Consider the following 27,665-nt stretch of genomic DNA (forward strand, 5'->3'; position numbering starts at 1 on the left):
CTCCTGCTTCAATCTGCTATCTTTCTCCACAGCTTCGCAACAACTTTCATGCGAGACCAAGAGTACACTCGTTGTAGTTGCTACATAATTTAGCTTTCCTCTGCTGTTGTCTGATGTTTAACTCTTTGCTAGTGCTGTTATTACCCTCAAATTCACTATTCTACAAAGACTGTACATCCTCTAAGATGAACAGCAACACCTAACTGGGATGGGAGCTATTGATCAGTATAAAAGAGGGTTTTATATCAAAATGATCTATACATGGTTTCATTGCAGGAAACAGCCCTGAAGATTAAACAGGGGGTGTTATGAGGGGCGGGCACAGATGGCCTCAAGAGGGGATTGTTTGTTTGTGTTCCAACAAGGTCATTGCCAATGAGAGTGAAAGCGATACACGGCTGGATACTTCCTTTTTCCAGCTCGATGAAAACCTCTGATAAGGTAGACTGAGAAATAGTGATGTTGACAACACAATAACTCTACGCTAGAAGGAAAAAACAAGCAACTCCCAATAGCACTTCATTCAGTGATATTTATTTCCAAAAGGCACTCACTACATGTAATGTAATGGTGGCACAAGTAATACTGTTAACAACGTCCAAATAGTGAGCAGGTGTAGCCCATGCTAGATCAACATGGGCAGTTAAAAATGCTATGCTAACCGTCCTCTTCTGAAGCAAGTGGTGGTATACAATCACTTCCATATAGCATTAATATTTTTGCAAAATAGCATGCTGTTGTGTTCCATGTATTTTTTAATACGCATTTCTTTGTAGCGTTATAGCATTGAGAGTCCTTTGCTGCATTCACACCATGCTAATTCTGCACCCATATCAATGCAAACACAAGGAATTAAAATTGAGGTGTGTATATGCGTGTGTGAAGTGTGCACGTGCGCGCGGGTGAGAAATTGAGCGAGATATACATAGAGGTAATGTTATTTAACCCATGCATCTTAAAGGGTTTGTAATTAGATTATTATAATACTATTAGTAAACCACAATTGAAATGCAAAGTTGATTCGTGCATGTTTTCAGTGTCATTATCCCTCATCTGTCAGAACACAATGTTCTTTATAGAACACATCAATGTAACATGGTACACTGTGTATAACAAAAATGTCATCTCAGTAACACACTGTATTCAAGCAAATCCTTGGATTTTTTTAATCATACATGTTACCGCCAAAGAACCTCTGTGTCCCAAATTCTCAAATTTGACAGTATCCCGTCTGTGCAATTAGGGGCATTTTCTCCTTCCTTGCATTGTGGCTAATCTTCCGCTCCATTGTCATAAACTGTCATCTTCTGAAAGCCATTCTAAGTGCAGCCAAAGCTCCTCTTTTACAAAGTGTGAATGCAGCATCCTTTAGTCACATTTCAACGACAACATTAGGACCACAAGCCCTGAGATTCAAGTTGTAAAGAAAGTTCATGAAGTTGGTAGCGTAGTCATACACTTAGACATTAAACAGCTTAGCTCATGTAACATGCACACACAATGTGGCTGTGTTTATTCCTTTTTTTTAAATCCCTTTTTCATAGAGTTTATGTATTGTGATGGAATGAGACCAAATCTGACTTACTCTCCAGTCTTTCACAATGTTTGTTCTTCTCTCAGCAGCTCAGTTCTTTGGTCCTAAAATGACCTCAGATAGTGGACTTTGATAGTCCTAAATACTATGTGCATATAGGTCACAGACTCGCCAAAGAGACATCATAGCAGTCTGCTACTGCATTTTATTTACTTTATCATTGACTCTTCTGATTAGCAGCCATCTTCTCTTCCCTCGAAATAAACATGACCATCATTTTGGTTGTTCTGTACCACAAGAACCCCAAATCTCAATATTTTACCAGGTGATTGTAGAAACTGATGATGCCCATGTCTTAACTTCAGGTTATTACGGCACAGTGAATATTGAATAACATTACATAGCACACAGGGACAACTGTTCCCCCAATATCAAGCACACAGAGGAGTGAGAGAGATGTAAGGCACATACGGTAGTGATGTTTAAAACTTAATATTCTCAGGAGAAACAGCCAACAGTCTTAAGGATCCATCTGGATATGCAGCTCCTTTTCTTCAAGTTGAAATGTCTCCTCCTCCTCAGTTTCTTTATCTTTGGTCTGTAGTGGTATGAATGGTACTGTAAAACCGTTCTGGGGCTTGCACACTTCCACGAACAGCGGCAGATCGGACAGGCTGGTGTTGAACTCTTTGTCTAATCCCTCATCTTCCTCCTCTTCCTCCTTACTCTCCCCTATCTCCATGGGCGGAGTACTATAGGGCCTGCATCGTAGTTCATCTGGGATGTTTTTCTTCAGCTCGCGGTTCTTGCTCCTCTTGGCCAGCTTGGTGACAGAGCCCAAGCGATTAAAGATGTTGTCCTCCGAGGCGGCCACATTGTCAGACCGGTGTGGATCACACTCGGCCCCTCTCAGACGCAGGTTGTTGATCTTGGTATCAATGCTCTCCTGGGACGAGGTCTTGTAGGGGTTGGTGTCCAGGCTGTTGAAGACGGCACGGCGTTCTGGGGAGAGCATGTCCATGGAGACGGCCCGCTGGTCCAGGCCCAGCTGACGGCGCTCCATGCTACGGATGGTGGCGGCCCGCTGGAGCTTGTCGCTGACCTCTACGCTCAGGCGGCGCCGCGTCTCCCGGAACTCGGCGCGCACGTTGGCCTTCCACTCAGCCGCGTGGGCCTTGATCTCACCGACCTTGTGCATGTCAAGATAAAACCAAGGTCATTTCACAGCATGAAATACTATAACGCATGACAATCAAAATTAACCCACTATTACCTTTAAAGGAATAGTTTACAGAATTGGTGAAAGTAACTACCCACTGGGCACATACGTTAGTTCAAAGTCTTGTTGTCAACCAACGTGAAATCCACAAAACATTTCACATCGTCATTGAATTTAGGTTAAAAGTTGGGTGAAATTGTTTTAATACATAAGCCCATGTAGTATTCAACTACAACATTTCAGTTCTATACCATAGTAGTATAATATTACCTCCTCTTTTGTCTTCTTGGACAGAACCCTCAGCCAGTCACCGATCATACTCAGCACAGCAGCGAAATAAGCCAAACCCACCAGGATCCAGAACCACACCAGTGGTCTATACCAATTACGATACTCCACCCTCCGGTCCCCTCCTATAGGATGTAAACAAACAATGAAACGGTCAGCATGATGAGAGACCTGGGTCATGTTCAGGAGTGCTAACCATATCAAAATATTTTTTAACTGAAACCAAAAATGTGTGTTTCTTATTGGATATGCAGTCCCTCCCTGTTTCAGTTCATTTTCTTCCGTTTGGTGCCTAATGAAAACAACCCTGATAGTCAGATTATTTTAGAACATATTTATTTTATTATTTATTTTTTACCCCTTTTTCATGGTATCCAGTTGGTAGTTAGTCAAAAATCCAGAGAACAGAAACGACCAAATTTTCTGAAGATAAGCGTTTGTGTCAAAGAGCGATTGGAAAATAAATGATAAGTACGGTGCGGCAGTAGCTCTGTCAGAGAGATCGAGCTATGACAGCCTGGTAATGGACATCAATTTCACTAAGGCAATAGACAATTGCTTTTCACATTATGAACCCTCTCCACGTTCACTAAGATCCCTCTCCATGAATGATAAATATATAGCCACAGTAGAAATGGCACAGCAGGAAGAAATGACAGACACCTCCTCCAACCATAATATAATTTATTAAAGCTAAATGAATGGGTACAAACGGTTGTTAGAATGATAAATGTGGTAATCTATTCAAAAAAGGCACGAGCACATCTGATCTGATCTTTTTCACAAGTGCATGGTAATAGTTGAATAAGATGAGAAAAGAGAAGAAACCCGCACACTGCTTGATAGCATCACTGCTCTTTATTAAGCTTTACGTATCGACCACAAGGCCTTCGTCAGAGCTTTACGTATCGACCACAAGGCCTTCGTCAGAGCTTTACGTATCGACCTCAAGGCCTTCGTCAGAGCTTTACGTATCGACCTCAAGGCCTTCCTCAGAGCATTACGTATCGACCTCAAGGCCTTCGTCAGAGCTTTACGTATCGACCACAAGACCTTCGTCAGAGCTTTACGTATCGACCACAAGGCCTTCGTCAGAGCTTTACGTATCGACCACAAGGCCTTCGTCAGAGCTTTACGTATCGACCTCAAGGCCTTCGTCAGAGCTTTACGTATCGACCACAAGGCCTTCGTCAGAGCTTTACGTATCGACCACAAGGCCTTCGTCAGAGCTTTACGTATCGACCACAAGGCCTTCGTCAGAGCTTTACGTATCGACCACAAGGCCTTCGTCAGAGCTTTACGTATCGACCTCAAGGCCTTCGTCAGAGCTTTACGTATCGACGACAAGGCCTTCGTCAGAGCTTTACGTATCGACCACAAGGCCTTCGTCAGAGCTTTACGTATCGACCACAAGGCCTTCGTCAGAGCTTTACGTATCGACCACAAGGCCTTCGTCAGAGCTTTACGTATCGACCTCAAGGCCTTCGTCAGAGCTTTACGTATCGACCACAAGGCCTTCGTCAGAGCTTTACGTATCGACCACAAGGCCTTCGTCAGAGCTTTACGTATCGACCACAAGGCCTTCGTCAGAGCTTTACGTATCGACCACAAGGCCTTCGTCAGAGCTTTACGTATCGACCACAAGGCCTTCGTCAGAGCTTTACGTATCGACCACAAGGCCTTCGTCAGAGCTTTACGTATCGACCACAAGGCCTTCGTCAGAGCTTTACGTATCGACCTCAAGGCCTTCGTCAGAGCTTTACGTATCGACCACAAGGCCTTCGTCAGAGCTTTACGTATCGACCACAAGGCCTTCGTCAGAGCTTTACGTATCGACCACAAGGCCTTCGTCAGAGCTTTACGTATCGACCTCAAGGCCTTCGTCAGAGCTTTACGTATCGACCACAAGGCCTTCGTCAGAGCTTTACGTATCGACCACAAGGCCTTCGTCAGAGCTTTACGTATCGACCACAAGGCCTTCGTCAGAGCTTTACGTATCGACCACAAGGCCTTCGTCAGAGCTTTACGTATCGACCACAAGGCCTTCGTCAGAGCTTTACGTATCGACCACAAGGCCTTCGTCAGAGCTTTACGTATCGACCACAAGACCTTCGTCAGAGCTTTACGTATCGACAACAAGGCCTTCGTCAGAGCTTTACGTATCGACCACAAGGCCTTCGTCAGAGCTTTACGTATCGACCACAAGGCCTTCGTCAGAGCTTTACGTATCGACCTCAAGGCCTTCGTCAGAGCTTTACGTATCGACCACAAGGCCTTCGTCAGAGCTTTACGTATCGACCACAAGACCTTCGTCAGAGCTTTACGTATCGACCACAAGGCCTTCGTCAGAGCTTTACGTATCGACCACAAGGCCTTCGTCAGAGCTTTATGTATCGACCACAAGGCCTTCGTCAGAGCTTTACGTATCGACCACAAGGCCTTCGTCAGAGCTTTACGTATCGACCACAAGGCCTTCGTCAGAGCTTTACGTAGCGACCACAAGGCCTTTGTCAGAGCAAGAGCAGTGTGTGGGTAACACTTTAATTGAAATGCTTTATTAGTTGTTTTAAGCATGTACTCTATGAGCCTTTATGATGTCTTAGTATAAAGCTTATACCGTGATGTCTGACTCAAAATGGCAGCAATTTAGAGATCATTATCAGATAAACATCTGTTTATGGCACTTTCACTGCCTAAACCTTACAGTAGAGAAATATGCTAGCTCTCACCTGCCACATAGTCTCCTATTCCAATAGTTGTCAGAGTGATGACAACAAAGTAAATGGCCTCCAGTCCTGTCCAGCCTTCTATGTGTTTGAAGATGACTGCAGGGATGGTGACGAAGAGGATGCAGCCCGCCAGGATGAAGAGTAACGTGGAGGCCACTCGGATCTTTGTCTGGCTGATTTGGTTCTGTTTGCGCTGGGGGAGGAGAAGAGGACACACACACACAAACAGGCGCACACACACACACACACATACACACAGTGGAGGCGATGGAGGTCATTTTAACAGAAGGCACACAGTGTGTTGTCGTTCTGTGGTGGCATCCCTACTGAGTTCTAGTGATGACATTTGTGACTCTGACAAGGTGGCATCTATTTATCCACTCTGACACCGCCTAGTGATGAGCTAAAGATGCATGAGATGCCGGATTAGATCAAATGAGACGTAACGGTGGTTGTGGCTATGGGCTGTCACAGAGGCATAGCTCACTCAGTACAGCTTTCACCCCAGGGATATATTCATTATGCAGATTGTTGCAAAACGTTTAGTCTATTCAAAATGTTTTGCAATGAATACGAGTTTCTATTGCACAAATTCAGGTAGGTCCCTACCCATTTCTTTCCGTTTGGTTCTTAAACAGTGAAGGGTTTCAGTTGCGAGGCATAATGAATAGCCCCCAGGTATTCCTGTTTGACTGCAATACTATAAAACCCCACAGGACAGATTGGAGCTGTTGGGCCAATCAGAGTAAAGCATGACAGCCATCGCCCCCTGCTCATTAACAAGCAATAATGTAGACCTCATACATAATTAACAGAGGATAATACCTCACTCAGTATGTGCAAACTTTCACTTTCAATTTGGAAAATCCCCAGATCTCTATAATCTCTAGTCCAGGGGTATTCAACCTTTACCCTACGTGGTCCGGAGCCTGCTGGTTCTGTTCTACCTGATAATGAATTGCACCCACCTGGTGTCCCAGCGGAGCAATTAGACAATGCAGTGGAACTGGCTTGGAGGTCCAGAGTTGAGTTTGAGGTCTCTAGCCTATCACCATCTCACATTTAAAAGTTATTTTGATAATCAATAATTATTCTTATAGTACATCAAAATAGCATCATCATTATTCATATTGTTCATGCTGTGGATTACTGTATGCTGTGAACTTACTCTGAACATTTTCTCCACCTTCGCAATGCTTTTCACAAAAATGGTCCCTAGCTGGTCCCCCACACCGGCTAGCAGAAACCCAAACAGAGGGATGCCGAATATTGCATACAGGATACAGAAAATCTTCCCGCCCTCCGTGCTTGGGGCAATGTTACCGTACCCTGTGGAAGGAACAGAGAAGGAGAAGAGGATGTTTTTCAGATGTGAAAAGCCCTAAACCTCTAGATCTTATCAACGGCAGACAACCAAAGTGGGTTTGTGCAATACCAAATCCATCTCCTCTTCCCCATAGACTTATACACACACTGCTATCTACAAAAGGCCAACATGGGCTGTCTGCTAGCTAAGCTTCTGTCCCTTTGTCCACCGCTTGCAGAGTGTCAGTTTTCACTTGGAATCACAGAAGGGGGTATAGGCTAGACCAACTCTTCTGATTTAATTAGAGACATGCCACTGAAATGAAAGTAAAAGGCCTCCTTCCGCCCCTCCATCAAACTAAAGGCCTCCTTCCGCCCCTCCATCAAACTAAAGGCCTCCTTCCGCCCCTCCATCAAACTAAAGGCCTCCTTCCGCCCCTCCATCAAACTAAAGGCCTCCTTCCGCCCCGCCATCAAACTAAAGGCCTCCTTCCGCCCCTCCATCAAACTAAAGGCCTCCTTCCGCCCCTCCATCAAACTAAAGGCCTCCTTCCGCCCCTCCATCAAACTAAAGGCCTCCTTCCGCCCCTCCATCAAACTAAAGGCCTCCTTCCGCCCCTCCATCAAACTAAAGGCCTCCTTCCGCCCCTCCATCAAACTAAAGGCCTCCTTCCGCCCCTCCATCAAACTAAAGGCCTCCTTCCGGCCCTCCATCAAACTAAAGGCCTTCAATGGTTTGGAAGGTTCTGTTGAAGACAATGCTATGATTCCAAATCAAATCAAATCAAATGTATTTATATAGCCCTTCGTACATCAGCTGATATCTCAAAGTGCTGTACAGAAACCCAGCCTAAAACCCCAAACAGCAAGCAATGCAGGTGTAGAAGTACGGTGGCTAGGAAAAACTCCCTAGAAAGGCCAAAACCTAGGAAGAAACCTAGAGAGGAACCAGGCTATGTGGGGTGGCCAGTCCTCTTCTGGCTGTGCCAGTTGGAGATTATAACAGAACATGGCCAAGATGTTCAAATGTTCATAAATGACCAGCATGGTCCAATAATAATAAGGCAGAACAGTTGAAAGTGGAGCAGCAGCACGGCCAGGTGGACTGGGGACAGCAAGGAGTCATCATGTCAGGTAGTCCTGAGGCATGGTCCTAGGGCTTTCCGTTCCACACCTAAAACACAGCGGCAGAGCAACACAGAGACAATTTCCTGGACCCTGATTACTTTCAATGCATATTCTCCTTTGAGTGTAATTTTTTATTCCGGGAAGTAGACAATCTGGTTCTGGGAAACTGGCCCATACGGTCCAATGTAAATGGCACTACCTCAGGTAAAATGTTTCATCAACCAATGCACTTGACTTGAATTACACCAACACTGCCTGATAACTACTCCAAACATCCTCATAAATCATTCCTAATCCTATTGAAAATGAATAACAAACCAATAAAACAGGAGTGAACCACGAAGGTGAAACATCTGGTTTAGCTACATCAGCTTTCCACCATCGTCAAGGAGATAATGGAGACCATTCCTCACTCTGACAGTAGCATGACTTCCAGGAGCAGAGCAGCTCACTTTATTTCATCTGACAGGAGCCTCATACTCACACACCAATCCCACATTGATCTCATATCAAAACCCCTGAGAGGCAGTTTGCTGGTATGGACCTTATTCACAGCTGAACGTTCTACCAGCTACGGGGGTAGCTAATAAACTATCCTGTCTTTTCAAATCAGTGACGTTGACAATACCATTCTTGTGAGTATCCCAAATGTAATACTATTGTTTTGCAGTGGGATATATGCTGCACCGGCAAGATACAACAGCACACTCCGGTAAGACGACGGGGTTCTGTGCATATTTGTAAACAACAGCTGGTGCACGAAATCTGAGGAAGTCTCTTGATTTTGCTCACCTGAAGTAGAGTATATTGTGATAAATTGCAGACCAAACTACTTGCCTAGAGGGTTTTCAGCTATACTTTTCGTGGCTGTTTATTTACCACAACAGACAGATGCTGGCACTAAGACCGCACGCAGTCAGCTATAAGGAAATAAGCAAACAGGGAACCACTCACCCAGAGGTGGAGCTCCTAGTGGCCAGAGACTATAATGCAGGGAAACAAATCAGTTCTACCAAATTTCTATCAACATGTTAAATGTGCAACCAGAGGGGAAAAAAATCTAGATCACCTGTACTCCACATACAGAGACGCGTACAAAGCTCTCCCTCGCCCTCCATTTTGTAAATCCGACCACAACTCTATCCTCCTGATTCCTGCTTACAAGCAATAATTAAAGCAGGAAGCATCAGTGACTCGGTCTATAAAAAAGTGGTCAGATGTAGCAGATGCTAAACTACAGGACTGTTTGGCTATCACAGACTGGAACATGTTCCGGGATTCTTCCGATGGCATTGAGTACACTACATCAGTCACTGGCTTTATCAATAAGCGCATCAAGGACGTCGTCCCCACAGTGACTGTACATACATACTAGAGGTCGACTGATTAATCGGAATGGCCGATTAATTAGGGACGATTTTAAGTTTTCATAACAATCGGTAATCAGTCATGCTACTGTCAGAGTCCGGAGCCTCTACACCTGTTGTATTCGGCGCACGTGACAAATAAACTTTGATTTAATATGAACTATCCAAATAAAGTGTTACCAAGGCTTTAATCTACAGATAACACTTTAGGAAGTTTTCTGCATTGTTTTCAACAGAGCACTTCACTTCCTGCCCCACAAGAAAATTTGAACTTAAAAAAAAAGGAACATTGGTCAATGAACAACAGCCTCAGTGTAAATAAGGGGATCCAGAACAATCTATTGCCTTTATTAAACAGGTTGAATGGTCAAGAATAACAGGTAATGTAACTACAGATGTGATTGATCACATAGGCCTCAGGTACGTGTCCAACAAGATGAGCATTTCGCTAAATATGTGTATGCGACCAATAACATTTGATTTGATGCTATTACCTATGGTTGTGATGACTGTTCCGGCGAAGAAGAAGGCACTGCCCAGGTCCCAGTGACTGGAGTTATAGGATGTGTCTCCTATCGGGCTGACCCCAGCATTCACAGCATCTACAGAGTGCTGGACACACAAACGCAAAAGGAAAGGAATTAGACAACTTCATGTGGATAAAGATAATGGTATTATGTTCAAAATGGCAGCATTGTTTTGTGGTACAGAGTCTCTTGAGAGTTTCTCTTTCAGTTATCCTACAGCTGTAAAAGCATGTGTTGATTGCTAAACCATAACATAATTTGCATGTTGAATAGCTGAATTCTCAGGGGGGCTTTCGCATAAGGATCTGTCAAACCTTCCCATGTGATTTACTAAAGGAGACAGTTGCGTAACATATGACTGCTGTGTAGCTTAGCGCTGACGACGCCTCTGCACGGTGAATCATCAGGACAGTGCCACACAGAGAGAGAGAGGGCACGTGGGGCGGGCGGGGCACATGATGCCCACGATGTCCTGAGCAACCCTCACACTCTGTGCCAGTCTTCCAGTCTACACGTCAGGAAGCCGGCATGCCAGATGGAACATTGGCGTGTCGCGCAACAGGAAGTAGCTCAGGGTGTGAGGGACGGTGGGATAGGTGGAAATGGTTGAAGGCCAAGTAAACAAGAACAGAGCATGAGACACCATGACAGTCCAGAGGTAGGGGACAGAGGGAGAGGACAGAGGGACCTGATTGTATCTGATCATCACTGACCATGCTGATAGTGGCTTGTGTAATGGAGGTGGATTTTCAAACCTTGCCTGAGACCTGAAGAATTTTGTTACCGTAGCTACAGCGGGCTAACACAGTATTGTGATGCGCAGGAGACCTGGTTTTGAACTCTGGTTGGTTACACATGCAATCAGCTCGTCTTTCCAAACTGACAGTCTAATCATAGCTTATGTTTGATGAGCAGTTACTGTACTGTAGTTATCTGCCCCAGGCGTTGTTTGGATCATCACTATATAATGAAACAAATCTGACTAAGATCTTTGGACACGCTAAACTTTGAAGCACAAAATACCTTTTATTTACTGTGGCAAGACTCTACTATTCATTCAATGCCTCTCCTCTCCCATGTAACAGGTTGTTGCTTTGCATGAGAATGGTTTCTCAATTCACTTATCTAGTAAAATAATGAATACAAAAAAGCCCCATCCTATTTGAAGTGAAGAGGAAATTCAGCAAGTCTTGGAGGATAAAAATGATTATTTATTGTTAAAGCATTTCGGGTTGCTTTTAACAATACATAAGCAATTTTTTTAATCAACTTCCACTGTCCTCCAAGAGTTGCTGAATTTCCTGTTCACTTCAGTTTGCTCCTCAATTCATGCACCTTGGTTGGAAAGCAAGGATAGCAGCTGTGATCCTTTCCCTGAGCCCCATCCTTTCCACAGATTATTAATGCCATCTAAATGAAACCCCTGCCTGTATCAGAGGACTGGTGAAGACCTGGCACTGGGCAGAGCAGCAGCATGCCTGGATAATGAAAGGTGACTCAGCGTTTCTATCAGAATGGGTTTTGCTTCAGGACACCTTGAATGAGTTCCAAAGAGATCAATGTCATCTCCATTAGAAGCAGCCATCGCCATCAGGGATCTGCACTCTGAAATACAGATACAGGATCTTAATCCTGCACACCAGGAAAGGAAAACTTAGTGTATTCAAGGTTTGAAAAGGTTTCTAAAGTTTGTAATTTCCACTTTAAAAAAAATGTCAGACTTGATTTGCCCTAACTAAAAATGTATCATCCTCTACAAAAAAACTCCATTAATTATAACCCACACAATAATTCACATTTCCTGTTGCTGCAGGCTTATTTTCCTGCAGTGAGAAACTGGTCGATTTAAGATCCTATATCTGTATGCATTTAAAACATAACGTATGTAGGATCTGATAGGAGTAAAACATACCTGAAAGATCTGTGTTAAGGCAGAGTGGGTTGTGAGGTCCTTCTTTAGCCTCTGTTCAACCACATGGTCTGCATTGCTTCTGTAACTTCCTATTCATACAGATGTAGGATCTTAATTGAGCCAGTTTGCTATAGCAGCAATATAATCATGCAGCAACAGGAAATGTGAATTACTATGTGGATTATAATTAATTAACATTTTTGGTAGGGGTTTAAATATTTTTAATTAGGGCAAATAACACTCATTCTCTCCTAATGTGCTTGCGTAGACATTCTTCTGCTGAACCTTGTATGTTTGTTGAGCTGCCTTCTCAGTTAACCAATGCACAGACACCACATGCAGTAATGTGTGAAACTTGCCAAGATAACTTGGTTATATTGTAACATTTTGTTATTGCCACTTGTGCATTGCAGCAAGAGACTAGTACTAGTCATGAGTTGATATAGGGGGACTAGATTCTGTAGTGGATGTAAGCTCAAAGTCACTCCCTACCCACATAAACAGTGAGAGAAAAAGTGCTGTAGAGATTCCACAGGAGAAGGTTGTCACTGTGTTCGCCATAGAACTGACACAGAGTACAGAGGAGATATATCTCTCCCCCCAGTAGTCTGGCCCCAAACCCTGCTCTTCCTGGCCCTGCCATGCGCTGCCTGTCCTGTAGGCTCTACCTCTGGGCTAAGAAACTAGAGAAGCAGCCTGGCACACGTCCCAACACTGCTTATCATCTGCCAGAGAAATCACCTTTCACGTTGGATTGGAGGAGGATGTTTACGATGCTGTGTGCATAGATGAAGAGCGGTGGGGTGATACCCAACACTATGGCTGTGATTGTAATTAATAAAAGGCACCAGGGTAGGACCTCCGTGGGATGGAGCGACACGCCAGGGTAGGACCTCCGTGGGATGGAGCGACACGCCAGGGTAGGCCCTCCGAGGGATGGAGCGGCACGCCAGGGTAGGACCTCCGTGGGATGGAGCGGCACGCCAGGGTAGGACCTCCGTGGGATGGAGCGGCACGCCAGGGTAGGACCTCCGTGGGATGGAGTGGCACGCCAGGGTAGGACCTCCGTGGGATGGAGTGACACGCCAGGGTAGGACCTCCGTGGGATGGAGCGACACGCCAGGGTAGGACCTCCGTGGGATGGAAGGGATCGAATGACACGCCATACACACCAGCCTGCACCCTGCCTCATGTTTGACGATGCTGGCTTAGTTGTTGACAACAATATGATCTGGCAATATACAGTACCCAAACAATGAGTCAGAATAAAAGGCAACGTAACCCAATGGCTTCAGAAAATATGAAGGTCTAATGATCCTCTAGATTCAGTGTGATGGAAAGACCTAGTCACCAGAGTATTGTGGGTACTGTAGTAAATCAAGCTACACTTATAACATGATGTGGCACATTACTGGACTTTGAGGGATAAGATACTGTAATGAGTAATCTCTTCAATCCCAAGCAGCAGTAAACTCCCCAGAGCAGAGACCCGGAGAAACAGTTGACATTCTCCCAGCCCACTTCCATACATCCTGGGTCCTCCAGAACAATAGCCCCTAATGAATAATTCATTCCACAGCAGATGCTTTTAAGACTTGGGGCATAATTTAACCTCCCTGGGCTGAAAAGTTAGGCAATTATCTATGCATATATTAGAGGGGACACTGTTGCTTTTACCAACGAAGAACATGCCTGAAGACACTTTTTAAACGTTAAGCACTCCAAAGATGATGGTTCAATTAGAAATCCCATTTTAGCTTTTAGATGACAAAATACCTTGCATGCTGCCGCATACGAGTCACAAAAATCCACTCAGGAAACAAAGTACATCTATGCCTAACACTCCTATGTCAGCTAATGTCAGTGTAGAAATTTAAAAATATACACTACTGGTCAAAAGTTTTAGAACACCTTCTCATTCAAGGGTTTTTCAGATTTTTTTAAAACTATTTTCTACATTGTAGAATAATAGTGAAGACATCAACACTATGAACTAACATAGTAAAAACAACAAATCTAAATATATTTTATATTTGAGATTCTTCAAATAGCTATCCCTTTGCACACTTGACATTCTCTCAACCAGCTTCACATGAAATGTTTTCCAACAGTCTTGTTGGCTGCTTTTCCTTCTCTGTGTGGTCCGACTCAACCCAAACCATCTCAATTGGAGACCAGGTCATCTGATGCAGCACTGCATCATTCTCATTCTTGGTCAAATAGCCCTAACAAAGTTTGGAGGTGTGTTGGGTCATTGTCCTGTGGACAATGTGGAAAAACAAATGATAGTCCCACTAAGCCAAAACAAGATGGGATGGCGTATCGCTGCAGAATGCTATGGTAGCCATGCTGGATAAGTGTGCCTTGAATTCAAAATAAATCACAGACAGTGTCACCAGTAAAGCACCCCACCCCATCTCCTCCATGCTTTACAGTGGGAAATGCACATGTGGAGATCATCTGTTAACCCACACTGCGTCTCACAAAGACATGGCGGTTGGAACCAAAAAATCTCCAATTCGGACTCCAGACCAAAAGGAAAGATTTCCACAGGTCTAATGTCCATTGCTCGTGTTCCTTGGTCCAAGCAAGTCTCATCTTCTTATTGGTGTCCTTTAGTAGTGGTTTCTTTGCAGTAATCAAATCATGAAGGCCTGATTCACACAGTCTCCTCTGAACAGTTGATGTTGAGATGTGTCTGTTACTTAAACTCCGTGAAACATTTATTTGGGCTGCAATTTCTGAGGCTGGTAACTCTAATGAACTTATCCTCTGCAGCAGAGGTAAATCTGGATCTTCCATTCCTGTGGCAGTCCTCATGAGAGCCAGTTTCATCATAGCACTTGATGGTTTTTGAGACTGTACTTGAAGAATCTTTTAAAGTTCTTGAAATGTTCCGTATTGACTGACCTTCATGTCTTAAAGTAATGATGGACTGTCGTTTCTCTTTGATTATTTGAGCTGTTCTAGCCATAATATGGACTATTTTACCAAATAGGGCTATCTTCTGTATAACACCCATACCTTGACACAACACAACTGATTGGCTCAAACGCATTAAGGGGGAAAGACATTCCACAAATTAACTTAAGGCGGCACACCTGTTAATTGAAATGCATTCATGAAGCTGGTTGAGAGAATGCCAAGAGTGTGCAAAGCTGTCATCAAGGCAAAGGGTGGCTATTTGAAGAATCTAAAAACTATATATTTTTTTTGATTTAACACTTTGGTTACTACATGATACCATGTGTTATGTCATAGTTTTGATGTCTTCACTATTATTCTACAATGTAGGAAATAGTCAAAATAAAGGAACTATTTTGACCGGTAGTGTATATTTTTAAGGGACAACGTATTTTGGGTTGCAGATGCTCTATATACACTGAAACATGTCAATTAGTGCTGAGTTGCCTGTTTAAACTCTGCAGTAAAATATCCATTCTGCTTTCTAAGCAATACAGGGCCAGAGCATGCAGTGAGGCATGGCAACTGCGTTGGCATCCCTCCATCCCCTAGCACCATTTTCCAGAGAGGAATTCATCCGAAATGTGACAGCCTTCTGCTTTAGCTCGTTTCCCTACTGCGTCTGAGTTCTACTGTAACTAAGATAAACATCCACCTCATTTCACAGTTAAACAGTTCAAACAAAAACAATTACAAACGCTCTCACTTCCATTCATTGCACAAACCCCAGATCCTTGAGTAATAGCGAGCGAAGAGTATCCAAGTCATTAATGATTACAGTTCACACTGGCATCTTTGTGTTTCACCGTGTATCAGTGAACCGGCCAGGATAAACTCCTCTTGGACTCCCTACCTGGCAATTTGTTTCCCTACACCAGTGGGACTATGGCCTGCATTGTCCTGCATTATCCTGTCCTGTATTATCCAGTGTTTCACAGCTGAGGGGTCAATATCTGGCTGATTCAAACACTGTTTTACGAGGAGCTGGAAGCGTTCAGCCCTGAAAACCCTGCTGGCGCTTGCAGAAGTGAGAGCGCTGCAGTATAAGTCAAATAAAGCTCTGTTTATTAGGCTTCTCCACACCAGATTCACTTTTTCACGGTTTTCATTTTCCAGGAGGTGAAACATTGGATTGAAGAAGCTGTTGTTTTCTGGAAGTTGTCGTGAGCTGGGTCCGAGAGGTTTGTCTCAATGTCCTGTGGACCTTTGCAGCTCAGTTAGTAGGGCATGGTGCTTGTAATGCCAGAATAGCGGGTTTGATTCCCGGGACCACCCATACGTATGCACGTGTGATAGTAAGTGTTTGCTAAATGGCTTATATTATTATATGATTATATCAACTAAAAGGGAGTAGGGCTCTAAGAACAGGCAGGCATACCCTTTCAAGTCAAATGGATCAAGATGAATCTAAAAGAGGAAATCTATAGAATGACTTAATGTAAATAGCATACAATTGCATGATAGGGGTATCTGCCAACTTTCTTATTAGCTGTAGATAGACCTGATGAAAGAAAGGGAAGTCAGTATTGCTAATGAGTTACATAATGAATTCCTGGTTGTATGGACATCTATCATAGCTGTATCCTATGATACAGATTAAATAATGCCACACATCTGTGACGGACCGAGATTCGAACCTGAGTCTACAGTGCGCCACAAGACTGTGTTAGCCTGCTAAACTAAAGCTTAGGCATTCGCTTGGGGAACTAACACAGATCTTTAGGATTCAGACTTACAATTCTTATCAATCATGTATGATTCAGTGAACCACCGCCATTACACATCCACCTAGATGTAGGAATTGTCAGATTGTCATTCTGATCACTATTCTACCACTTCTCCTCAGTCGTGTCTCTATTGCAGTTATTATGCCAACCACGTTCCCCGTGAGGCACTAGCAATAACGAGTGTCATTAGGCATCACAGTGAGAAGAGTTTGGTGGTGGCAGCCAAGGTCTGAATTACTCCACATGCTGGCACGCAGGCTTCTGGGCATATTGGCCAAAATAGCACACATACGGCATTTATCAATCATAATGCAGAGTCACGCCCACAGTATGGTGGTCAGTGGTCGCTTTGAATTCAGTGTGACACAGCTAGACTCTATAGTTATGTTATTACACTAGCCTGTTTAGTGTGGTTCCCATCTTATTCCAGGATGGCTGGCGGTGTTTAGTGTATAGTGTTTGTGTGGGGCTTGGCTAGCATTGGATCAATACAGAGTTCAGGTTTCAGGAGACCTGAGTCCCCACTAGGGACCCCAGACAACTGGAGACAGGAGAGCTCCAGTATCGACTGCAGACTGGCCTAGTGGCTGCTGTGGTCTTTCCTCACCTTGATGAGTGCCTCCAGCTCTGTCGGTGAGACACAGGGGTGTTTCTGCAGGAACGCTGCCTTCTCCGCAGTGATGGTCACCTTCTGGTTGCTCTCGAAGGGCTGCTCCAGGGCCCGGAACACCAGACCTCCCCCGACCAGATAGGCCACCACAACCACGAACACCGCCACCACCGTCTTCCACTTCATGACAGTAAACAGGGGCGAGCCGTCCTCACCCACCGCCTCCATGCTGGCCACCATGCTGGCGGGCCTTGACGGAGAGAGTCGGGGAACAGTGCAGCCCATGGGGTTCTGCATGGTGGCCACACTGGCCTGCACCAGGCTGGAACTCATCATGCCTGGCTGGACCTTCTTTTGGGGGAACAGATTGGTCTGGGCTGCCACTGCAGAGAATAAAATGATGAAACACTATTGTTAGGAGCTGCACTATGGGTAAAGTTAAATTTGTAATCACACACTGGACAATCCAAAAATCTATGAAAGGAAGGGGTGGAATACACTACCGTATGCATGTCAGGAATAGGTGAATAACCTTGTAAGAATACCATATGGAACTGGGCTTGATATCCTGGGCAGTTTGGGCTTCAGTCTATCAGTCCCAGGAGTATGACAATGAAACAGTAGTGGAGTGTGTCTTGATGCTTGAGGTTTTGAGATGGTAGAGAGAGCGAGAGAGAGAGAGACAGAGAGCGAATCTCAAAGTGTTCTGTGGGCTTTCAGAAAACCCATTACGGTTAAAAGCAGGCATCTCAGAGCACTATTTCAGCCAGTGGATTCACAGGATCTGGACTGGCATGGCTCGTAGCCTCAAGCAGGCTGAGAATGCTATGTTATTATGGATTAAAAAGTGAGCCTTCTATATGAAAAAAGTATGGGTTGGTAGATCATGTCCTAATGCTGTACTGTCTGAATAATATTTGAAAAGAAAACCGGGGGTTAATTTTCTGTTTGTCCCCTTGTGATATGGATTTGTAGTTATAAACTTACACAATTCATAGCCAAAGCATTGAAATGTTTTTTTCCAGCTGCATTGCTTCATTTTCATGAGCCTCATCGTCATATCTTCAAGATGCTCGTTTTCATCATCACATTACGTAAGATTATGGTTGAAAGTCGTCACAGTTCTGGCACATCTCATGGGTACACACTATACAAAGAAGCCTTGATTTTGGTGATGAAAACCAATGGAATTAGTGCTGGTGATTTATGTAACCATTTAATAATGTCACTGTAAGGAAAAACATTCACTACAGTGGTCTTGCAGGTTCAATAAATTTTGATGAGCAACGCTAAACTCTGCCTGCCACAAAAAGGAGAATAATTGTATGTGCAACACTTGGCTGCATGTAGCCCATAAATCACGGCTGACATTTCTCCCAGAAGGTCATACTGATGATAACAGCTAGACAGGTAAATCACTTGCTACACTGGTGGTTGTAGAGGCGGCTGGGTAAACATGTGACCGTGCACGAGAAAAGGGCAGCCGCATGGACGTGCCATACATGCAAGATTGGCGGGAACTATCCATGCAGAGCTCGAGCTCCGATGAGGTCATGTGTTATTATCCCATCTTTCAATGGAGCCCTATACTGCAGCAACTGTAACACACCAAGGTGTCTTTAATGGCATTATATTAGCCATTTAGCCTTCACCTCAACTGACTGGAGTGTGGCCATTGTCAATTCCCCTCAAATAGAACATAAACAAGGGCATAGACCTTGGTGAGTGACTAAATTATGTTCACATATATTTATACATAAAAGGCCAATAGGAAACATGGTTCGCTCTTCCGACTGGGCACAAACTGGTTGAATCAACATTGTTTGAATGTAATTTGTCAACATATTGTGACGTGGAATCTACATGGAAAATACATTGGATTTGTAAAAGGTCATCAACGTAAACTGTTTTTTAAGGGTGAAATTCCAACATAGAATTATGTCATCATGGTAACCAATGTTCAACATATTTTACACAAGGTTTGGCTAAGTTGAATTTTTACCTTTGAAACAATGTCAGATCTGCAATAATATATCCACCATCAGAAAAAAAGAGAACTGGACAGCACCTCCTACTGGAGAGTTGATTTACCTACAACTGTCCATTTGGTCTCCCATCCAGGATTTTAACCAAGCCCAGCCATCCTTAGCTTTGATATTTTTCATTGACAATTACCAATGTGCAAGCGTGAGAATGATGATTGAGAGGTCTCCTAATTAGGGTTGGGATCATTCTGAGGAAAAGTTCACATGGTATGTTTAAAAGCAATAATTGATTATATTTCTCTGTCCGCTTTTGTATATAATCTAGATCATGCATTCTATTGTACTAGGAAGTGATTCATCGATTTTCTGATGTGTTTTCTTGCTTGATCATGTGACATGTGAAATGATCCTTGAAATAGAAGCCAGGTGTGTGTGCCGACCACAGAAGGTTGGTGGCACCTTAATTGGGGAGGACGGGTTCGTGGTAATGGCTGGAGCGGAAATAAGTGGAATGGTATCAAATACATCAAACAGATGGTTTCCATGTGTTTGATGCCATTCCATTCGCCTTCATTACGGCCATTATTATGAGCCATCTTCCCCTCAGTAGCCTCCTGTGGTGCCAAGATTTACACTGAGGCAGAAATGTTGGTGCATAAGTTGAAAACAAAACACAATGATTTTTTGGGGCACCCTGATGTTTCAGTAAAGATATTTATTTTGCACTCAAGACTCAGTTTTGGATTTATATTTTTTTTGACAGTGTGCAGGTCTCCATCTCTTCCACTATTCTTATTTTGACTCCTACACACCTGGAACAGACACTATTCAGTAGTAAGGTCCTTAAAAAAAAAAAAAAATTAAAAAGAACAGACGACCTCAGTCATTTTGGGGTTGGGATCAGAGCCATAGCCAACATGTGGCTCCGGGTGGGATGAAACCAGGGCCTACTCTATGGGGTGGAGGGGCCAGGCATATAATTAGAAAAGAACTGAGGACCATCATGTCGAGACCAATGCCGAGCTCACTGAGTAACCTGCTAGCAGAGGTGGAGGAACCTAGAACATTTTCAATGTGTGTTGCTCCCTGTACACTTTCTTCAGGAAACCCACAGTGGCTGCACAGTACACTGGGGAAAAACTGAAAATAATTATTGATCAGAGATGGACTGGCCATCTTTCCACGGTGTCAGTCATTCTGATATTAAGTGAACATCACAGAGATGCTCAGTGAAATCAAATCTACTCGTGCATCTGGCACAGATGTAAGCCAAGCTTTAAGTTTATTGCTCCTCGACCCTTCTAACAAGTTACTGCAGTCAGAAGCTATGGATCTGCAATGTGGTGCTGGATTCGAAAAGCTCAGCGAGGCATGCCAGTAAGGCACGAGCACACCAGATCCAAGGAAACGACGGAGACCCATGAGTAAAACTCTGTAGGAATATGGAGTTGAAAGCAAAGTGGGTAAGCATGATGATGGAAGCGAGAGGAAGTGTAAATGTGCTGTGCTGGGGGATATGTCATTACGATTTAGCGAAGGAAATAGTCAATATCGACTGTGCTGTTGGCACTGAAATATGGATTAACATTTGGGGCATCTACAGTAATGTGTGAAAATTCCAATTCCACTAGGGCTGGGAGGTATCCCGGTATTGATGCATGGACTGGTTTGGTTTTTTTACTTTACCTTCTATAACGGTATTTGAAAGTTTGGTTTGTTAAATGTGATACGCAGTGTGTAAGGTCCACTTTTATAGTTTATCTCTCTCTCCATGCCACTTTCCACACAGAACTAGCCCCAGCTCCTGTAAGTCAAGGAGCCCTTTTGTTTTTCCTAAACCACAACACTTGTGTCCAATCTGCATGGTCAACGCAGCATATGCTACAATGTTGATGACAACAATACAGTTGACACTTTGCTTCTTAATATAAATCTACTAGCATTCTATAATTACACTATTAGCTTGTGTTTCTTACATCTGCAAACCGCTGGTGTCTGTTCTTAGCAAGACGTTCCTAAATCTTGTTAGCCGCTTTCGCTAATCGCTAGCTAGCTAATAAATGTACTGAGTAAGAGCAAGCGTAATTAGCTATACAGCCTGATAATACCTGTGATGGTGTAGACCTAAATCAGCATGTTTGTGCAACAGTATCTTCTAAATTAGAGGTAAATGCAAAGCAAGAATATGTTAGCTACATGAAGTAACTAAGAGAAAACATTCAATGTAGCCAAAGATTATAGGGTCCCGTAGGAAACACCTATCAACACTTTAGTTCCTACCCTGTCACAATAACTCCTCCCTGGCATCTTCATTCGTTGTCATGTCAAACACTGTATTAAAAGTGCCCACTATTATACACTGCTCAAAAAAATAAAGGGAACACTAAAATAACACATCCTAGATCTGAATGAATGAAATATTCTTAATACATACTTTTTTCTTTACATAGTTGAATGTGCTGACAACACAATCACACAATTATCAATGGAAATCAAATGTGTCAACCCATGGAGGTCTGGATTTGGAATCACACTCAAAATTAAAGTGGAAAACCACACTACAGGCTGATCCAACTTTGATGTAATGTCCTTAAAACAAGTCAAAATTAGGCTCAATAGTGTGTGTGGCCTCCACGTGCCTGTATGACCTCCCTACAACGCCTGGGCATGCTCCTGATGAGGTGGCGGATGGTCTCCTGAGGGATCTCCTCCCAGACCTGGACTAAAGCATCCGCCAACTCCTGGACAGTCTGTGGTGCAACGTGGTGTTGGTGGATGGAGCGAGACATGATTTCCCAGATGTGCTCAATTGGATTCAGGTCTGGGGGACGGGCGGGCCAGTCAATAGCATCAATGCCTTCCTCTTGCAGGAACTGCTGACACACACTCCAGCCACATGAGGTCTAGCATTGTCTTGTATTAGGAGGAACCCAGGGCCAACCACACCAGCATATGGTCTCACAAGGGGTCTGGGGATCTCATCTCGGTACCTAATGGAAGTCAGGCTACCTCTGGTGAGCACATGGAGGACTGTGTGGCCCCCCCAAAGAAATGCCACCCCACACCATGACTGACCCACCGCCAAACCGGTCATGCTGGAGGATGTTGCAGGCAGCAGAACGTTCTCCACGGCGTCTCCAGACTGTCACGTCTGTCACATGTGCTCAGTGTGAACCTGCTTTCATCTGTGAAGAGCACAGGGCGCCAGTGGCGAATTTGCCAATCTTGGTGTTCTCTGGCAAATGCCAAACGTCCTGCACGGTGTTGGGCTGTAAGCACAACCCCCACCTGTGGACGTTGGGCCCTCATACCACCCTCATGGAGTTTGTTTCTGACCGTTTGAGCAGACACGTGCACATTTGTGGCCTGCTGGAGGTCATTTTGCAGGGCTCTGTCAGTGCTCCTCTTTGCACAAAGGCGGAGGTAGCGGTCCTGCTGCTGGGTTGTTGCCCTCCTACGGCCTCCTCCACGTCTCCTCATGTACTGGCCTGTCTCCTGGTAGAACCTCCATCAGGAGACAGACACTACGCTGACAGACACAATAAACCTTCTTGCCACAGCTCGCATTGATGTGCCATCCTGGATGAGCTGCACTACCTGAGCCACTTGTGTGGGTTGTAAACTCCTTTTCATGCCACCACTAGAGTGAAAGCACCGCCAGCATTCAAAAGTGACCAAAACATCAGCCAGTAAGCATCGGAACTGAGAAGTGGTCTGTGGTCCCCACCTGCAGAACCACTCCTTTATTGGGAGTGTCTTGCTAAATGCCTATAATTTCCACCTGTTGTCTATTCCATTTGCACAACAGCATGCGAAATGTATTGTCAATCAGTGTTGCATTCCTAAGTGGACAGTTTGACTTCACAGAAGTATGATTGACTTGGAGTTACATTGTGTTGTTTAAGTGTTCCCTTTATTTTTCTGAGCAGTGTATAATTAGAATAGACATTCTATTTCCATGATTCCAACAGTTAACCCAAGTGTTTTGCTCTAAATCGCAAGTCAAATTGCAACATTTGTTTAAACATTTGGGGTTGAAGTACAATTGAACAGTATAAAACAATCAGAATGGAGAAAGACCCATTGAAATCACTTAGAATGTACGTGTTGCCACCCTAGGGTAAGGCACTACTCAAAGAACTGAAATTATTAAAAAACATAAAATACCGTCAAATCTGCCATTTTTTTTTTTTTTAAATATCATGATATTATATTTGGGCCATATCGCCCAGCCCTATTCTCCACTATGAAGAATGTATTCCGTGAACACAGACACAGCATGTTACATCAATGAAAAGCTCAGCTTGTCCAGCTAGCATTTGAGAGTAATCTGACAAGTACATTTCACCAGGAAGGAGAATAGAATCAGAAACTTCAAAACATTATCGAGTAGGCTGCAACTCTTCTAAATGGTAAGTGACAACATTTATGGCCCTGGCCGCCATGCCAGAATTATTCATTCAAAATTTATGTAATGTTTAGTTACGTTAGTCCTATGCTTTTTACTTCAATGCACACTAGATTTATCCGTGATTCTTCATGTCCAATTGATGGTGCTGTTATAATGAGCACATCTTGGGCTACCAGTCTTCATGGGGCTTCTCTTCAAAATGGCATGCATTCTTATGTACAAAATTACAGTTGTGTATGTGGCAGCATTTCAGATAGGCCTACATTTTTATGTCACAGTACTATAGGACCAATACAATGTGTAGCCTACTAAAATAAGTTGTGAAAATGTTCAATCGGTTATCATTCATTTGCATTACACAGTCGTTGTGTGATAGGCTACTGTAAAACTGATGTCAATACCATGAAAACAACACACAGACAATTGTTTTGCCCCCCTCCCTGCTCTCTTGCTATAGCGTGTGTGCGGTTTGGCTTTACTATCCTTGTGGGTACCAGAAGTCAGAAAAGGACGATTTGGACAAGCGGGGACATTTTGACGGTCCCCACTTGGAAAAGGGCCATTTTAGGCTTAGGGGTTAGGTTTAGAGGGTTCGGGTTACAATTAGGGGTTAGGGTTAGGTTGAGGGTCAGAATTTAAGGGGGAGGATTTTGAATGGTAATACATTTCGTGGTCACCACAAGGATAGTAAAACAAACGTGTGTGTTGCTCTCTGAATTGGAATTTACTTTAATTTGTAGCAGATTCAAAGTGGCTACTGTCATGTTGGGCATTTAACATCAGATATGGATATAGAATAATGAGTAGGTTTGAATTGGTTAGTTTATCTGAAACTCTCCCACAGAAAATAATGCGCACCTGGAGAAGTGCAGCGTGGCTTACTTTAGGTTACGTTCATTGCGTAGTGAAACAAATTCGACAGAAATTAAGCTATGAAGCCTGTAAGAATCTTTCAGAAGTTAGTGGTGCTCAGCCTGTCGAGCTGTTCTGTGCTTGCTGGTAGGCGCAAATTGTGTGTTAGCCTATGGCAGCTAAGACTGCATTTCGGATAAACGTGTGTCTTAATGGGGCGCATATATTTCGTGCGTTATTATATAAAAACAACGGTTGTTGATGTGTATGGCTACATTTCAAATACATTTTTGTACATTCGAACAGCAGTAGGAACACTACCTTGTTTTATTAGGACTAAAGCAATACTTGCTGATTTAAAATGCCCCCTCAGGCATGTCATCCTGGTGCCAGGCCTAGATGAAATGTAATCATAATAAGTAACAATTGTGGTAGGCTATGCGCCATTCCTCGTTAAAAAGTGGTCATGCAACACATGCTCCTCCTGTACACATTCCCTGCTGTCATAAATTGAAGTATGTCAATAACAGCAGTTTTATGGTTATCAATACAGTTAAAGTTTCAGCTATAGTCCAATTATATAAAGGTTAGGCTATTTCAAGTATGTTTAATTAAACAAATAGCCTATAGTAGACTATATAGTAATCTTGGATGCTTTAAACTCAATCGTAATCAATTTATTGATTACCAACAAACGTTCCAATACAAACCTGGCGAAGGGTTGGAGTGCCCGGGTTTTCTTGGGTTCTCTGTGGGAAATTTCATCTTGATTTTCGGTTTGCCACAATGGACCGAACCCTTGGCGGAAACAACTGACTGGAAACAACAACAGAAAAACCTTTATGTGAAATCTTTCAACGCCTTTTCTATTGAATCCTTTGTTTTTAACCGAGAGAGAATGGAGAACGGTAGAGAGTAAAAACACATAATCCGTGTATTATTTTGCTCGTCAGTGGGAACGAGGTGTACACCCGGGTAAAAAGCTCATTACAAGCTCCACTCTCCCCGCAGCAGCCTCTACTCTAGGTACACCAGCGCGACGCTCACTCGATATTGCTCGTTGCACCACATTCCACGCCAGTCCTTTTGTATTGTAAACAACTACAACACGTAGGAAGAGACCGGGCTCCTACAGCGTTGACGAACTTCACGATTACATGTTCAAGAATTGCTATCTCTGCCGCTGTATCAAATGTAGACTGTTCAGCAAAGGACTAGGCTAATTGGGTGATGGCGCGTGCGTCTCTCTCCCGCTCTTTTTAATGCTAGTGCGCCAAGAGGTGTTCTTACGGCAGCACTCCAACCCGGGGAGGCATATGCCATCCAAGTTCAACATGGATAAGTCAGGTTTGCTAGCATTTTAGAATGGCAAGGCATTGATTATTAAAACAGCTTGTCTTGTTCGCCAACCTTTCCAAAAAAACCCGACGCTTGTATAGGCTGTGTAGAGCACGGAGCTCACAGACAAAAACTCCCCTTATGAATGAGGTTGAATGCGGCAGCCCCCAGGTATTGAATATACCAGGTGGTGGTAGCAGATAGTGGATACAGTGGTCCCTGCGGCAAGCTTTATCATAACACCCTGTGTTTCTGTACACATCATTACAGTATCCAAACATGCAGAAGAAATCAATCACCAATGGGTATCTCTGCCCACTTCTTCCACTTCTCATTTTGAGTTGTTACATAAATATTTTTGGCATACAACTTACAGTATTTTTGGGTCAGACAAAGCATTGGCATGAGTCATATTTCCATGGTGCAAAGATTAGGAAGTCAATTGGAGATATATTTTTATCAAAAAATAGGCTACTATTTTGTTTTTCAATGTGCCTAAAAGGACGATTTGTATAGTGGATGTGTAGTGGAGGCAGCACAAGGATGACCAAAGTTACATATTGTTGGATTATTGGCCTAATAGCGTAGGCTATTTGCCATCGTTCATAGCCTACTCACAATGTCATCATAATAATGGTGATGATGATGATGATGATGTTAATGAGGATGATGATAATGGTGATGATCATGATGACGATGGTGATGATGATGGTGTTGGTGATGATGATAGTGGTGATGATGGTGATGATGATGGTCATGATGATGATGGTGATGAGGATGGTGATGATGAAGATGATGGTGTTGGTGATGATAGTTATGATGATGGTGATGATGAAGATGATGGTGTTGGTGATGATGATGGTGATGATGATGAGAAGAAAATAGATTCCTTGTGGTCAATGTGCAAAGTTCTGCCCAGCAGGTGCATCTATCAATGTATGATTTATTCAACTCAGCTCAATAATGTTTGAATGAATCTGTGGTGATCAAAAATAACCTCTGAATTTCAGGTAAAGCTATACCGTTATGATAAATAATTCCAAGAGGTGTACACTTACCTGAGATTAATGTGTCATGATTCATGGATTACATTCTCATGAAGTCCAGTTCTGATTTACCTCCATGACTGTACTGATCATACACCTGCAGTAAGGAGCTTTTGTTTTGTCCTGTAGAGTTGTAGTCATGTTCATTGGCTGACATTGAGAGGTGGTGTTGATTGATGACAAACTTTGGGAATGCTCTCAGAAAGAGAGTGCAGGAACCATCTCCAAGTCCATGCCATGACAATGTCTTCCAGTGGGAGAGGAGAGCAGGGGAGCATGCCATCTTCTGGCCATCCTGAGAGATACACAATAGAATGGTCTGAATGTGAATGATGGTCTCCCTCCAAGAGTTATGCCTACGAGAACTGACCGAGATAAAGTAGGAAACCAATATGGACAATGAATTTATGACTTAAAAACGTACTGTAATATTGTAATTGTAACTACATGGATGTATACTGGCGTGAGCGTAGCAGAACAGCGAATATGAGAACCCTTTGGACTGGATATGCGTCAAGTTATTTCAGCACCATGGACAGCTCCTCCTATGTTGGGAGAATGGTGCACTGGGGTGGATCCATCTTTTACACCTCTGTCTCGTATTCTACATGAACACACACACACTACACAGAACAATGGACTTTCATTAAAAAGCTTATCAGACTTCAGAATACCTCAAATCCAAATGTCCAGTGAGTCAACTAAGCTTGCATAATGCTAATC

The 27,665-nt window shown here is 43.5% G+C and overlaps 1 protein-coding gene across 1 annotated transcript; it reads right to left on the reverse strand.

Annotated features, from left to right (window-relative positions):
* Positions 1-512: 512 nt before the first annotated feature.
* kcnk10a (potassium channel, subfamily K, member 10a) lies at positions 513-26,166 on the reverse strand. Its single transcript, XM_021600980.3, has 7 exons — positions 25,269-26,166; positions 17,308-17,693; positions 10,065-10,182; positions 6,939-7,099; positions 5,771-5,963; positions 3,024-3,166; positions 513-2,723 (listed from the first exon to the last, which is right to left on the reverse strand). Exons 1-7 carry the CDS (start codon positions 25,321-25,323, stop codon positions 2,055-2,057), a joined length of 1,725 nt encoding a protein of 574 aa, XP_021456655.2. The 5' UTR covers positions 25,324-26,166; the 3' UTR covers positions 513-2,054.
* Between the last annotated feature and the right edge of the window lie 1,499 nt (positions 26,167-27,665).

Source organism: Oncorhynchus mykiss, chromosome 4 (assembly GCF_057628025.1).
Source record: "Oncorhynchus mykiss isolate SJ-2025 chromosome 4, ASM5762802v1, whole genome shotgun sequence".
Classification (NCBI taxonomy): Eukaryota; Metazoa; Chordata; class Actinopteri; order Salmoniformes; family Salmonidae; genus Oncorhynchus; species Oncorhynchus mykiss.

Coding starts and splice junctions, on each gene's coding strand:
- kcnk10a (XM_021600980.3), bottom strand. CDS start 25,323: ATGAAATTTCCCACAGAGAACCCAAGAAAACCCGGGCACTCCAACCCT. Junction 7,100..10,064: donor AACAGTCATCACAACCATAG/GTAATAGCATCA, acceptor TTCCTTCCACAG/GGTACGGTAACATTGCCCCA. Junction 5,964..6,938: donor AGGTGGAGAAAATGTTCAGA/GTAAGTTCACAG, acceptor CTCCTCCCCCAG/CGCAAACAGAACCAAATCAG.